This window comes from Cupressus sempervirens, chromosome 7, assembly GCF_028749045.1.
Source record: "Cupressus sempervirens isolate cs-2001-9-10 chromosome 7, ASM2874904v1, whole genome shotgun sequence".
NCBI lineage: Eukaryota > Viridiplantae > Streptophyta > Pinopsida > Cupressales > Cupressaceae > Cupressus > Cupressus sempervirens.
In genome coordinates, this window is record NC_143124.1 from 112,994,244 (window position 1) to 113,010,602 (window position 16,359).

A 16,359-nucleotide genomic window follows, 5' to 3' on the forward strand; every position below is an offset into this window, starting at 1 on the left:
TAGTTTTATTTTCCCTTACAACAACTACTTATGGGAATAACTTCCCAACAACTATATATTGAACTAATTTCATTTATCTAATCTAAACACAAAAACTAGCCTAATTAATGTAATAAACCTAATAAAGACTACCCCTACAAAACCAATGCCACATCAACAATCTTTTTAACATGTGAAAAATTCAATGAGAATCAAATTCTTTTGAATATTGACTAGTCAACATTAGTTGCTTAACTATTATTAACTTTAACATAAATGATACATTTACATATATACTCAATTCTAAAAGAAATTATAATTTTGTTACCAGATTACCAATACTAGATACCAAATATCAAATAGAAAACCATGATGACCAATAATAAAATGAGCTCTACAACCTATCTAAGAAGAGAAGGGCAAGATTATTCTAGGTACCACAAAGCTATTAAGCTTCCCCAAAACCTTTACTGACATGAAAGATACCCAGCTTGATAACAAAATAGTCTAAACAAGTAAAACATAAAGAGGTAATGGAATAGTGGTACACAAATAATGTCAAGAACGTTAACTGGTTAACAAGATAACAAAACAACATTTTCTAGTTATCATTTTAGTATCATAGTCCCTTCTCCATCATTTAAAATATGTAAAACATAAGTTTTATCCAACATTGAGTTCCATATACCCATCAACTTACTAGGATAAAACCATAACGTCCCTTAATCATGGATCAATTAATTACATCATCTTAGCTCATCTCTAACAAGAAATTTAGTCCAACTCCCAAAGGGCATACAAGTACTACCATCAATTCTCTATTGACACATGTTATAAATACAAATATAGTAAGCCAATCACATAGCTAACAATGAAACTCTTTCTTCATCAATTAATATTCTTAGCATGTTATCCTATTTAGAATTAATCTTATAAAACATAAAGACGCAAGATGTATATTAAGTAAGAAGAATTTGACACATTACTTCCCATTTATCATGAGATCATATTCCAAGTTATAGATTCTATACATAATGTAGGAAGCAATGGAAAATGCAATAATGCCCTTTTTAAAAAAAAAAAAGTCACCTATGCATCATGAAATGACCACATCTATATATCATGATAATTTAAAAATCAACATCCTTCCATGGGTTATCAATTCCTAAACATAGTTAATAAAGTCATGGTAAAATAAATGTTGAATAAAACTAATCCCTAGATCTTATATAAAAGATGGCTATGTAATTATTATTTCTCAAGAAGACTCCTAAGTGCCCAAACTATATTGAGTGGCCATCTCAAGTAAATAGAGAATAATCAAAATTTAATAAGGTTATAGGAGCTGTTGATAAAATATTAGTTCCCAATGTTACTAGGCTTCAATAATTCATAATGCTGAGAGAGCAAACAGTTATTGCATATCTCAATCTATACATTCAAATTTATGCCTTTAAGTTTGGCACCACTTTTAACATCTTCAACTACACATAAGAATGACTCAATATGAAGGCTATAACAATGAGCATATACTCTTATTTTTGAACAACTACTCATTTTGAAAGCTGAAACTATTTGAAACGAATAGTTTGCTAAGTTATCTTTCTCATTATTAATAGCTTTTTACAATCACTTGCCAATTTCATCATGGAAGAAGTCAAAAAAAAGGGAATATATTTTTGATACTATTCTAGTAGAATCTAGATTCTTGCACTAATTGACATTTTTGCAAAAGAAGAAAATAGTTATCTAAAATTGCACTACTAGAATGGTTAACTCGTTTGTGGTGATGGTTTTTCATTTTTTTCTCTTGGCATAGAGGTATTTCCAGAAACTTTGGGATCAAAATCTACGGTCACAAGGGGGTCATCTTCAGCAATTAGAGGAATCTCGTTGTAGCATTGAAATTTACCCACTTAAAACTATTCAGCTCTAAAAATTGAAATTTAGAAAACTTAAGAATGAACCCTTGGTAAGAAATGATAGGAAAAATATCAAGTACTGATATAAGATAGGATAACACAAAGAAGAGAATAAATCAAAATAATTTATCAACATGCAACCTTTAATTCACAGTGCTAGGTTTTGTCATACAAATTCATATAGGCTAGATTGTAGAAGGAAGATATGATAGATCAAAACTTGCATTAACGTACTTTCTAATCTATGGTTGTGTATTCTATCTTTACCTACAATTACGTCTTCTTGCACAAAGAAGGTTCTCGGTAGAAAAAAAAATGTTTAACAACTAGGCCAATATAATAAGAGGTCAAAATGACATCTTTCTAAGCATTTATGGCTACTAGATACTGAAACATACATTTAATTGGGAACATCATTTCCTAATAGCCTAGAGTGTTTTATGTTCAGTGACTAGGATAGAAAATGGATGATACATATCATGCGAGATTTGAATACAAAAGTTCACTTTCTAAAACAAAGATTATTATTTTTCAAACTCCTCACTTCCCTGATGTATAGATGCATGCTACTTCATCGGTGCCTCTAAGGGTCAAAGTAGAACATTAAAAGAAACTAGAGTAGGTTCCTATAGCTCGTGTGGAAAGATGTGCAACAGGGTTGAAATAAAACAATGTCTAGGCTAAGCCTACCAATCTATAGTACTTAAGAAATCTAGTTTTAAAAGGTATCCTATGTAAAATAATATACAAAAATCCCAATATACACAAGTAACATGTAAGCTTTTTTTCAAATTTGGCTAAGAGGAAGATGAAAATAGTAAATGAAGAGTAACCTGGTGTGTAGGAGTCATGGAGAGTTCCAATGTCTCCAATTCCTTCATCTACCTCACCAATCACTCCCGAACCTTTCTATGGTTTTCTTTAAAAAGAAACCATTTTTAGTTCAGTGGAGAGGATTCGCTTAACTGGAAAGCAAGTAACTATTTCCTTTTAGAAACTGTCCATCATCGAATAAGATGAATAGGTAATTAATATAATAATTTGATTTTAATTAACGAATGATTTTTTTTTTAATCCACATGGCAATTTTTTGGTATGTGAAGAAGTGGTTGTGACAGAGTAAATAGCGGGTAATAGATGGTAATAGGAGAAAGGGGAAAGAGTGAAATAGAGAAATTAATGTTTAGTAGTGGGGAGAGACGATGAGAGGGGTATGAAAGGGACAAATGTAGAAGGGATAGAAAGAAAGATGATGAAGAAAGAGATAAGGAAGTGGGAAAGAGATAAGATAGATATTTGAAATTAGGGTAGTTGGGGCTAGGAATAGATAGAAATGGTGATTGGGAGTAGAAGAGAGGGGAAGAATAATGTAGATACAAGACATAATTAATTGGAATAAATATCAATTCAAGCATTAAAAGTGATTGCTAGATAGATGGTGTGTGTGTGTGTGTGTGTGTGTGTGTGTGTGTGTGTGTGTGTGTGTGTGTGTGTGTGTGTGTGTGTGAGAGAGAGAGAGAGAGAGAGAGAGAGAGAGAGAGAGAATAAGGGGTAATCGATGGTAATAGAAGAGAGGAGAGAGATTAAAAAAGGGCTTTGAGGGAGATAGATGTGAATAGATAGATAGATAGAGAGAGAGAGAGAGAGAGAGAGAGAGAGAGAGAGAGATTAAAAATCAAGGTAATAAGGGCATGGATAGACTTTTGTGTGTGTGTGTGTGTGTGAGAGAATGTGAGATAAAGTGGGAAAATCGGCAAAGATTAAGACCCATTAGGTAGAGTCAGAGGGTAAATAAAGGGAAAGAGATAGTGAGAGGGTATGATTAATGCTAAACTTAACTACAAATTAAGTGTAAACCTAAACTAAACTCTATTGAATACAAGCCTAATAATAAAAAAAAACTAAATCATAACTATAAACTAGACTATATTGTATACAAGCCTAATAAAACAAAAAAACTAAATCATAACACTAAACAAAATCAAAACATATTCATAGACCATATAAAACCTAGCACTCTAAATAAACTATTAGATACTAGACCAAATTTAATAAGAGTCCATAACATTAAATAAATTTGCATATAGCCCTAAACCAATTCATACCCTAATTCTAAACTTAATTCAACATATTCCTACATGAACTTGACTTAAAATCATTATTGTAAATAAAAATGAAATATTGAAAATTAAGACAAATTAATTCTAGGGACTCGCCCATCCCAATGCTACTAGCTATGCATCTATTCTATGTTTAATTTAAAAATATTCTCAATATATATAAATTATGTAACATATAATATATGTATAGCTAGTCCTAAAATATGTTCATATAATTTTAGAGAAAGAAATTATATGATAAAAAATATTTGACAATAGAATATTAGATTTATAAATACTAACATATATTATTTTTTAAATAATAAAATAATTATATTGTCTCAGCATAGGTAAGAAAGAGCAATGCAGAAGAAAATCTCCAATATTTATAAAGAACACTATAATGAATTTCCATATGTTAAAATGTTCCAAATGACCAATAAGTTAAAATAAATCAAAGTATTTTTTTAGGAATGTTAAACTATAATATGAAATGCTACGGCATGACTATTTCAATTATTACATTCTATGAATATTGTTATTCTTTTTCTAATAAAATAAAATGACTTATCATAGATTTTCAAGAATAGCAATCAATTTGACAAGTAATTATGTTTCTAGCCAAATATAGTAATAAATAAAAATGAAAATTACCACTTTTAGACAAAATTATTGACATCTTTAAATATCTTTAAATATTTTTGTTCAATATATTGCAAAAAGAGGGGTAAAAATTTATTAAGACAGAAAGGAATACAACAAGGAGAGCTCAACAAGGAGCTCGATCCTGAGCAACAAGATCATCAAATTCTTGCACCATCTCAAAGGACAGTTGCCTCCTATCCCTAAAATGCCAACCCAGATCATGACTAGATGCCCATTTGGCTAAACAATCAGCAGTTCTATTCCATTCACGAGGAATATACGTGAACCTAATGAACTGAAAAGAGGAAGAGAAGAAAAGAATATGCTTAACAACAGTGGCCAGCTGCCAACTAACATGTTCACCACCACCTGGGAATCAGACTCACAGATAATCTTACTCCATCCCTGCAATAAACACTGTTCCACAGCATATAAAATAGCCTGAGCTTCCATGAGATTGTTAGTATAATCACCCTTATGAACTGAGAAGAAAAATTTAACATCCCCAGAACTACAACGAGCCACTCCGCCAATACCAGCCGGACCAGGATTCCCATGGGAAGAACCATCAGTGTTAATTTTCAAAACTCCACAGGGAGGAGGAGTCCAGTGCCCATCCTGGTTAACCTGACCCTTCCTCTGATGGTGAAGCTGCCTGGACATTGAAGGAAACCTATGAGCTGCAGCCCCATCCTGCAGATGAAAATTGAGGCGATTACAGATAGCAAGATCAACTGGATCCATACCACCATCAAGCTCACACTTCACAAGAATAGTTTCCTGAAGAGAATGTGATATTTTCCACCAAAGATGCAAAACACCAAGCCGAACATCTTGGAATATGCGACGATTCCTCTCCAACCAGATATGCCAAAGCATGAAAGATGGGCCAGCAATCCAAGCAGCATGGAGAAAAGAAGACTTGGAGGGAGCAGTACCCAAGCGGGCCTAGAACTCAGGCAAAGAGGAAGCATGCTGACAAGAGCAACCCCAAGCGCTCCACCAAAGGTGCCATATCTGAGTAGAATAGGAGCAATGGAAGAACAGATGGGAGACAGACTCCTCTCCATTACCACACAAAACACAATAAGAGGGGCCCTGAAATCCACGTTTACAAAGATTATCCTAGGTAAGACAATGGTTGTGAGCCACTAGCCATATGAAAAAATTGCACTTGGACCAAGAAACTTTATTCCAAACTTGCTTCCACCAAGGGACCTCAACATCCCCAAATAATTGTCTAGTTATCTCCTGATACCTAGCAGAGACATGATATTTACCAGACAAGGTACCGCCCCAAGCCAAAACATCTGGACCAAGCAAAGAAGAACACTTTGTAGAGGCCAGAATTTGAGAAAGCTCCTGACGATCCATGTCTGTACCTCAACGAGGCCAATCAGAAGAATGCTTCCATCTGTAACCAACAACAGGTCCCAATTGATAAGGAGTCTTGTAATGAGCCACTTTACCCCATCCAGCGGCAAGAAAAGAGTCACAAAGAGGCTGAAGATGAGGGTATATGGATAAAATGGAAGGGAATCCATCCCAAGCATCGGACCAAAACAAAGCCTAAGAACCTCCTTTACATGTCCAAAATAGACCCCTCTTTATTGACATCGCACCTGTCTTCAAAGTATTCCAAACCATTGAGCCACGACCTTCAAGAGGAAGTGCAGAAATAGAGCAAGGATCAGCACCATGAAAATATTTATGAGTGATAATATGAGCCCAAAGTTGATGTTGTCTAGAGCACCATCGCCAATAAAGTTTAGCAGCCAAAGCTTGACTAGTCAATAGAGCAAATCGAAGATCAAGACCACCCTCCTTTTTAGGCCTACAAATAGTTGCCCAATTAACCAAGCTCCATTTAGTACTACGCAAATTACCACTCCAAAGGAATTGTCAAGAAAGAGCATCAAACTCCTTGAGAAAGTAAATAGGTGCAGCATGAACCATGCTTCGATAAGTAGGAAGAGCTTGGATAACAGCTTGAAGAAGAGTAACCCGGGCAGCAGTAGAAAGCCATCTATGAGTCCAATGATTTACCTTATCTTGAAGCTTGGTAATCAAATTTTTTCAGAAGAGACGTGGCTGCCTGGAAACAGCAATAGGGATGCCAAGATAAGTCAAAGGAAGTGATCCTATCTAAAACCGTAGGATACCAACAATCCTGTGCTGAATAGAATTAGGAGTGTTAAAAAAGTAAGATTTGTGCTCATTAACTTTCTGGCCCGAAGCTACCAAATAAATGTCCAAAGCATGTCGAAAGGCTTCAGCTTCCTTGATCCTAGCAAGACCAAACAAGAGCAGAATCGTCAACAAATTGAAGATGGAAAAGAGAAGGTAAGCCATTACCCCACCGCCAGCCTTGAATAGAATTCTGGGACACCTGATGCTTAATGAATCTGCCCAAGCCTTCAGCCATGATGATGAATAGATATGGGGAGAGAGGGTCACCCTAGCGGAGGCCTCTAGAAGCACCAAATAGTTGAGAAGGTTGACCATTAATAAGAACAGAAAAAGAGGCAGAAGTAACACAACTCATAATCCAACTCACCCAGTCAGAGCTAAACTCAAAAGAAAGAAGAATACTCCTTAGGAAGCTCCATTTAACGTGATTCTATCTTTTTAAAAGATTATGCATGATTTATTCTTTAATATAATTTAATGTGAGTCTATCTTTTTAAAAGATTATGCATGATTTATTCTTTAATATAATTTAACGTGAGTCTATCTTTTTAAAAGATTATGCACGATTTATTCTTTAATATAATTTGACTAACGCTGAGATCTAAAGAGAGAACTCTGAATCCAATATCTATAGATTGGAATGGCAACTATAATATAATTTTGTTGGAGTCTTATTAATAAATCCATATAAAAAATGCTATCATAACACTAATTTTTAAAGAATCTACACATTAGTTTAATTGCACCATTCCATCTTTAATAAAATAAAATAAAATAAGGAATAAGTTAGGGTATGCAATGCTGATCAGAATTGAACATGCATAATATTAAATGATATATTCTATTATTTCTTATGACTTTTCAATTTGGATTTGTCCATTCAACTTCTAATAAAGATCTATAAAGAGGCTTAAGTCGAATTTAAAAGAACATAATGATATGGACATACATCTCGTTTGTTGAGATTGTCAATTTGTATTAGATCAAGAACATAATGATATGGACATACATCTCATTTGTTGAGATTGTCAATTTGTATCAAATCTTATATAGGGAGTTTATGGGCAGACATTTAAACCACAGAATTGCTCAACTCCTATAGAGTTCATGGACATACATACATCTCATTCATGTAGCCCAACTTTTATGAGCTCGGACACGCATACATCTCGCTTACAAGATTGTCCACAATTGTATGAAATTATATTTAATGTTATGAACAAATTGAATTCTTAATATTATTTATTATGTGTTTACAATACCATTATTTCTTCTTTTGATATTGTCCTCTAAATTAACAAAACAATTCAAATCAGTAGTATCAGAGCCAAATTTAATCATCTTAGAAGATTGTTATCATCCTGGGTTCGTGGTATTTCATGTTTTTCATCAACACATACACGAGAATTGATTTAACAACAAAGCATCTGTTAGCTTGAGATCTAACATGATTTTGAATTTGCCGACAAATGCAAGGTATTCAAACTATGCAAAATCATTTCAATGGTTATGTAAAGTATTTATCATGGTACCAGTTCAAGAGTTGAAATGGTGTTTTTTCCAAGAATCATTATTATTGGTTTGGCTCGGATTTGAGAGGGAGGAACTCAATTTGAATGCTTTCAATTGTGATTAGGTGGTATTATGTCTATTCATATTCCATATGGATATCCTCTCAAAATTGTGCCAACATGACAAAAGGAGAGAGCTCGGTTTCTCAATGAAACTCGAAACAGCAAGGATGGCTCGAGTTTGTAAAGAACTCGATTTCTATCAATGTGAAGGTGGTAACATAGCTCGAGTTTTTCAGACCTATGGATACGCAGCAAGCCGTACACGACAAAGAGGAACAGTGGAGCCCGAAAGATAGGAAGAAGATCTAGGGTGTTTAAAGAGAGGAACCCGCAGATAAGAAGCTCGATAAAACAACAAGGAAGTGGGACAGTTGAAATGGAGAGGTGGCCTCGATAAGGATTAAGAGATAAGGATAAACAGGCTAGGAATTCACAGAGGGAGAAGTTGTAAGTGTAACAGAAGAGTGCGGGTTTGAGAAGTGAGAGGGAGCGACATATTAGCATGGTGAAAGGTGGTGTATTCTACTGTGTGCAAATATATAAATTGAGACCCATAAAGGAGAACGAGACGTCGGAGTCACTGAAAACAGTGTATGCCCTTATAAAGGAGAATATCAGATGCAACCACATAATTTGTGGACAAGGTTTCTATAATAAACCTTCAATTCAACGTGGCTTTTCAATGAGTCTCAGAGACTAGTTATGGCACCCACTCCCCAGAAGGGTACCGGGAAAACCCCAAGCAAGACTCGCAAGGGTGCTGAAATAACGCTGCCCGCCAAAAATGCTGCCTCTGCAGAGGAAGTCAAGGTCAAGCCCGAAGTCGTCAGTGGCATAAAATGGTTGAAAGGCCACACAGACTCAATCGCAGGCATGGCATATAACTGTAAAGATGAATATTTGGCTTCCATCAGTTATAATAGAATTTTGATTCTTCATAATCTTGTTTCTACAACATAGTTACAGAACTTAAAGATCCACATGCACAGGTCCTAAGGGCACTTGATTATTCTCGAACAAGCAGGCATGTTCTTGTGACATCGGGAGACGAAGGGTCAGTACATCTTTGGAATACAACTGCTCACATTCCAACGGTTTCATGGACCAAACAACATTCAGCAACAACCACAAGTGTCTTTTTTTCTTGCCTCAGTTTGACTGCAATGGTGAATATAATGTAATGTGTTTGGGTTGGAAGAATCATTATTGAGTATATATATCTTGCAGAAGGTGATAAGACAATGGGGACCATTGCTTCGTAAGAGGGGAGGAATGATCAGAATTGAACATGCATATTATGTTTAATCATATTATATTATTTCTAATGATATAATATATTATTTCTAATGACTTTTCAATTTGGATTTGCCAATTCAACTTCTAATAAGAATGTAGATGGAATGACCTTTCAACTTACATGATGATCTATAAAGAGGCTTAAGTCGAATTTAAGAACAGAATGATATAGACATACATCTCATTTGTTGAGATTGCCAATTTGTATCAGATCTTATATATGGTGTTAATGGGCAAACATCTCAACCATGGGATTGCCCAACTAATATAGAGTTCATAGCCATACATACATCTTATTCATAGATAGCCCAACTTTTATGAGCTAGGACACACAACTCTTCCACGAGTTTGTCCAAATTTGATTGATTTGTAGGCATACATCTCACTTACGAGATTGTCCACAATTATATGAAATTCTATTAATATTATGAATAAATTGAATTCTAGATATTGTTTATTATAGGTTTACAATACCATTATTTCTTGTTTTAATATTGTCCTCTGAATTGACAAAACAATTCAGATCAAATGCTCTATTCAGATTGCCAGATAAAAGAGATTCAGTGACTGCATATTTTTTTTATATCATACATTCCTACCAACCATGGACAACATTGGCTAATATTACCAATTATTCTAACGGTATGCGAGAGTTGAAGATTTAGAAGCCTGGTATAGCAGAAGACTTATGCATTAAGTTATCCGCCTTACGCATGAGAAGAGCACAGAATTCTGACATATCTGGATTTATTTCTTGAGGAAGACTCCAATTGAAAGAGTGTAACAGTTGCGCAAGACCAAGATGGATTGAGGATAAGGCAAGATTGATTCCAGGGCATGTTCTCCTCCCTGAACCAAATGGTATGACTTCAAAATCTTGACCTTTCACATCCATTTGCCTTCTCAAAAACCTTTCAGGTTTGAATTCATTGGATTGTTCCCAAACAGTGGGATCTCTACCAATAGCCCAAGCATTCACAAGAACCTGAGTTTTCTCTGGTATTTTATATCCCTCTACAGTGGATTCTTCCATAGACAGATGTGGAAGAAGCAAAGGAATAGGTGGGTGAAGTCTTAATGTTTCTTTCGATTGCAAGTATTGAAGGTGGGGAATATCGGATTCTTCTACCATACGATTCAATCCAGTTACAGAATCAAGTTCCTCTTGAGCCATCTTCATTGCTGATGGATTTCTGAGCATTTCTGACATTGCCCATTCTAATGTAGCTGCTGAAGTATCTGTGGCTCCAACCAACAAGTCCTTTAAAAACATATTTAAAAAAAATGAAATAGTGTTAGAAGATCACGAGGATACCATACAGTAGTCAAACTCGTAAATTGTTGCTGCAGATCAAGAAAAGTTGGAAAGTAATATTAGAGATAATTTGGAGAATCAATTTTGTTTTTGTAAACAGAACAAAGCATATATTATTATAGTGGTTTGAAACAAAATTAAATTAGCTTTTCTTGACGGAGACTTCGCAACAAACTGAGATAGTTTAACTAAACTCTCTCCTTTAGTTCTCCAAATTTTGTATTAATGATCTTGTTTTCATGGTTAGTTACACCTGAATAAAAAATTTCATATGGCTGGTATTGCAAAGAAGACTATTATGAACAAGTATAGTAATTTGTAAAGAGGAGAAACGAAATATGGAAAACAGAACTATGAAAAAAGTGTTGGTGGTAGATGGCGGTATTAATTTCTGCTATTAATAGCAGACATCCAGCCCAAAACTTAGCCGTCCAACCCATCGTCCAGCCCACACTCTAGCACCATCAATATTAAATAAGAGACAAACAGCGGTCCAAGCACCGGCCAACACACCAACCTCACCGTCCACCATTAAAAGTGAATTTGCTTATAAATACCATGGATTGAGCTTGTAATCAGCAGAGCCCATTTTGGGTTTCTCATGGTGGATCATGAGTGGATGGAATGCTGTAGCATTCTATGGATTTGTAATAGATTTCAGATATGTTAATGAGTATGAAGTGCTGTAGCACAACTTGATGTCTTCGTGTTTGTCTTTGATCCACTCTATCCACCTTCTTCAAGTGGTATCAGAGCTTATTGTAAATGATCCAAAAGTCTTGAGAGAGCAATGACTGAAATATTGTGATTGAAAGATGTGGAGTGAAAGATTGTGATACAATTGCTAGTGTCTTGTGTAAAAGGCTGCTGTTGTGAGAAGGCTGCCCATTACAAAGTTGAATTGAAGTTCTGTGAATGTTAATTTGTTAAGTGAGCTGAAAGAGGAAAAAAGTGTTGCAAAGGAGATCCAAAGAAATTTCCTCAAAAGAGATTGTTATCATGTGTGAGAGTGAATGTTCAAGCCATTGTGAAAGATGATTGATATTGTCTTTGAATGGAAGATGGTTGGTGGTGTATTTGAGCAAAGAATGTGATTTGTGATGTAGCCAGTTAACGAGGCAGCATATTGTGTTAAAGGATAACTCGTGCTAAAGAAAGATATTGCTAGAAGGAAGAGAAAATTGAAAGTATGATATTGTTGGAAATGTGTGAAATTGGAGTGGATAATCAAAAATAAAGAAGCATTTCTGATTTGAAGCAACTCAAGAGTGTTGGATTGCTATTAATGCGGGAATGTCAAGTTGTTATTCATATGTTTGTGGGATGTGGAGCAACTTTGTGCAAGCGGGAGAGCCAAAGATTGCATACATATTTCTAATATGATGAGAAAATATCAAGGGAGTGCTATTAGAAAGAGAGAAGCCATGAAAAGAAGGAAGCTAAAATTGAAGGTACAAAAAAGAAAGGCCCAGAGTGGTGATAGTTTCCCTGTAGTGATGATTCATGGTCAATAGAACCAATGAATGCTTGGTTTGTAAACCATTGGAATGCAAAGTTTATGGTGATCTTGAAACCATTTGTGTAATGTTTGAGAAGTTCGTGGTGAACTTAAAACCACTTCAAAATTGCATTGGTTGGGGGTAAGCCGTAAAACCCGAAATAATTATAATGAGGGAAAACAATATAAATGCAGTAGCATTAGTGACAGAAATTAAGGGGGAGTGTTGGTGGTAGATGGCGGTATTAATTTCTGCAATTAATAGCAGACATCCAGCCCACAACTTAGCCGTCCAACCCATCGTCCAGCCCACACTCCAGCACCATCCATATTAAATAAGAGACAAACAGCGGTCCAAGCACCGGCCAATACACCAATCTCACCGTCCACCATTAAAAGTGAATTTGCTTATAAATACCATGGATTGAGCTTGTAATCAGCAGAGCCCATTTTGGGTTTCTCATGGTGGATCATGAGTGGATGGAATGCTGTAGCATTCTATGGATTTGTAAAGATGATACAATTTAGACAATCATAAAGATAACATGCAGTAATTAAATTAAAAGAAAAGAATGGGAAAATCATATCAATCTATTTTAATTCTTAAAAATTGATCAAAAGATTATAAGATGATCAAATAATCATTATAAAATTGGCATATAATGAACATAATTGACTTTCGAAATCTAAAGTTGGAGGACACATAAGTAACGTTCTTTTAATTTAATATTGATAACACTGTGTTCACAATTAATTGAAACTTATGAATCAGTCACAGGACTAATCGATACTAAACAACACTAGTCCTAAACAGAGATACACTCTTTCAGAGAGCAAGAAATACAAAAAGAAATAAAAGGAAATGTGAGTACAGTTTTATAACTCGCAGTACTCAAATTGGAGAAAAGATTGAAAAATTCATCGCAATCTATTTTTTTTAAAATTATAAAAGAAGAAACAGACAGATTATAAACCATCATAAAATGTTCTCATAATAGACGGAATTGATATTCAAAAATCTAAACATTGGAGACCATGGCAAAAATATCATTATATCCTCACTATTTAATATTGGGTACCTTGTTTATGCAGTTGACTACAGTGACCCTATGGTGAATATATAGATTCCAAACAATAGTGACCCTAAGCAGGCATAACTGTTTTCTTAAAAAAATATATATACCAGAAACAGAAATACATAGAAAAAGAGTATACAGAGATCCTAGGGTTGTATACATACAAAGAGAACGTTCTTGACGTGGTCTCTTTTAATTTTGATCTCCATGGATTCATCTTCAGATAGAGAAAGCAGCAAATCAACAAAGTCCTCATTCTCCAAACCGCTGCAATTCATACTTCTTTCAATGTGTTCGTCTATAACTCTCTCCAAAAACATGTGAAAAATCTGAGTAAGCTTGGTTTGCCATCGTCTATCACCGTGAAGATCAAGCCAACCCAATATGGGAATGTAATCGCTATATTTGAATCCACCAGTAACAGCGAGTACATCGTTCGCAACATCCTTGAATAATCTTCCTCCTATCTCTTCTTCACTGCATATCTTCCCAAATAACATTCTGCAGATGATATTATTAGTGAGAATACCCACTTCCCTAGATAAATCTACAACATTGGGTTTGCTTCCATTGTCATCATTGCTGGTAGATTTATTCAATATGGAGCGTATCATGGCAGAAACTTCTTGGGCTCTGAGGGGAGAAACGGATTTCAATCTGGCCGGAGAAAGAAGGTTCAACATGATGAATTTCCACTATGGTCCATATGGAGACATTGAAACATTTTGGGGGCTTAGAATGTGATCATCATCTCCCATCGGAGGACGGCTTCCAAATACATGGTCCTGTGTTTTGAGGACTTGTTTGGCAATATTCGAAGATGATATGATGACTGTTGGGAGTGAACCAAGGTAGAGAGTCATTATGGGGCCATATTTGTGGGCAAGAGAGCAGAGGGATCTATGTGGGAGACTAGAAATCAAATGAAGTTTGCCAATGATGGGTTATGGCATTGGCCCTGGTGGGTGTTTGGCTTTTTTATTCAATTTTCTGAATAGAAAGTTTGAAATAAGCACAATTATAAACATGAAAGTCCATGGAATGTTGAGTAATTCCATGTTGAACTCTGCAACAATTGAATGCCCTGTCTGCTGATTTATGGAGAAGAGTGCGAGGACAAGGAGAAAATAATGACCACCACGTGAAATGAAGAAAGTCATGATCGTGGAAAAATGGTGCTCATTGATAGCAATTCAGCTTTTGAAAAATTGGATCACAACAATGTATTTTAAGATCAATTTTCGGAAATAGTGCTTATAGAGGACATATCTAATTGAGGTATATATGTCTTGTTTTTTAAGAAGATTTGAATTTGTTATATATATTTAAGTAGACAAAACCACATGAGGACAAGGTGGGAATTTGTTATATATTCTTAAGAAGACAAAACCATAGACAAGGTGGAAATTTGTTATATATTCTTCAGTAGACAAAATCACATGAAGACAAGGTGGAGGATCAATAAGGATTTTATTTTTAAATTCTAGGTATGACAATAATTTAAAATAAAAAGAATCTTTAGGGTGATGAATAAGATAAATTTAAATCATGTTTGGTCATTCATAAAATAAATTATTTCACAAATTATTTAGAAAGATCAATTAGGTTTATATCTTTAGTTATTAAGTTGATATAATTTATGTAAAATTATTGTATATTAATTAATTTGGAAGATTAAGTTTTTGATTTATGTTATGTAGAGAAACATGTTTCAATTCTAATTATTAAAAAAACTAAAATCAATTTTTAATATAAAGTATTTAAAATGATAAACATGTAAATATAGAATAGAAAAGAAAATTGTAATTTCACACTAAAATCTAACCATATACTTAATAATTGTAATGTGAAATAAGAGAAGGGTAATAAGTGGATAGGGATGCATTAGAGAGAGTTAGAGAGGGAGAGGTTTAGCTACTTGAAGAAAAAATAGATGGTAATGTGTGTGTGAGAGAGATGGAGAGAGGGGTAAAAAAACATAAGAGAAGGGGAAAATGAGGAGAAAGAGAGAGTTGGAGAGAGAGAGGTTTATCTAGCTGGTGTGTGTTTATAGATGTGTTAGAGAGAGTAGAGGAAAGGAGAAAAATAAATGTAGTAATTAGTTTGGAAAGAGGGAGACACGTGAGGTTAAAAAAGGGCATAGATGGAAGGGAGTTATGTTAGAGTCGTAATTAACTCTAGTTTGCTTAAGCTAAACCTTAGACATCTAAAAATTAATTCTTTTATTAATTATTGTGATGCCACCTAGGTTAGACCTTATTAGAGTTTCAATCTCCTTTATAAGGATGATGTCTCATTGTAAACATTAATTGAGAATTTAGATAATTCACTTTTGATTATAGTAATTTCTCTTTTTTCTCATCAAGAATGTCTCATCTATGGATTAGGAAATTCCAACTTCCATAGCTTTTGCTTCTCTCTTTCTATGATAGGTGTTTGCATGTAGGTTATTTTTGGGAGTTATGGGGTTGATCTTTCATTAACTTCAACACAAAAAACCACTAATAAAATATCTTTGATGGCTTTTTGGTATGGGTCTTTCGGTATGATTGACATGTTTGCTATAGTTTGGAGCTCATAGTTTTTCGATGTGGGCAGATTTCCCACTCTAGTGGAAAATCTATGTTTGATTGGGCAAACTGAAAAGAATGCCATGTCAATGATGATAGAATTGGGGGCTATTTCTTCTTTGATCCTCAATTTGCAGTTTTTTGAGACCGCGCTTCTCACATGCCTTGGACCTCATTTTTTTTGGTGTCACATGT

At 34.6% G+C, this 16,359-nt stretch overlaps 1 protein-coding gene across 1 annotated transcript; it reads right to left on the reverse strand.

Annotated features, from left to right (window-relative positions):
- Positions 1-10,247: 10,247 nt before the first annotated feature.
- Positions 10,248-14,661, reverse strand: LOC149545757 (cytochrome P450 71AU50-like). The gene is made up of 2 exons (XM_089790813.1): positions 13,759-14,661; positions 10,248-10,966 (listed from the first exon to the last, which is right to left on the reverse strand). Exons 1-2 carry the CDS (start codon positions 14,275-14,277, stop codon positions 10,367-10,369), a joined length of 1,119 nt encoding a protein of 372 aa, XP_089646939.1. The 5' UTR covers positions 14,278-14,661; the 3' UTR covers positions 10,248-10,366.
- Positions 14,662-16,359: the final 1,698 nt, after the last annotated feature.

Bases quoted from the DNA above. Each gene is read 5' to 3' on its own strand.
- LOC149545757 (XM_089790813.1), bottom strand. From the start codon at position 14,277: ATGTTGAACCTTCTTTCTCCGGCCAGATTGAAATCCGTTTCTCCCCTC. The intron at 10,967-13,758 runs GTATGTATACAA...ATGTTTTTAAAG, and splicing joins ACGTCAAGAACGTTCTCTTT to GACTTGTTGGTTGGAGCCAC.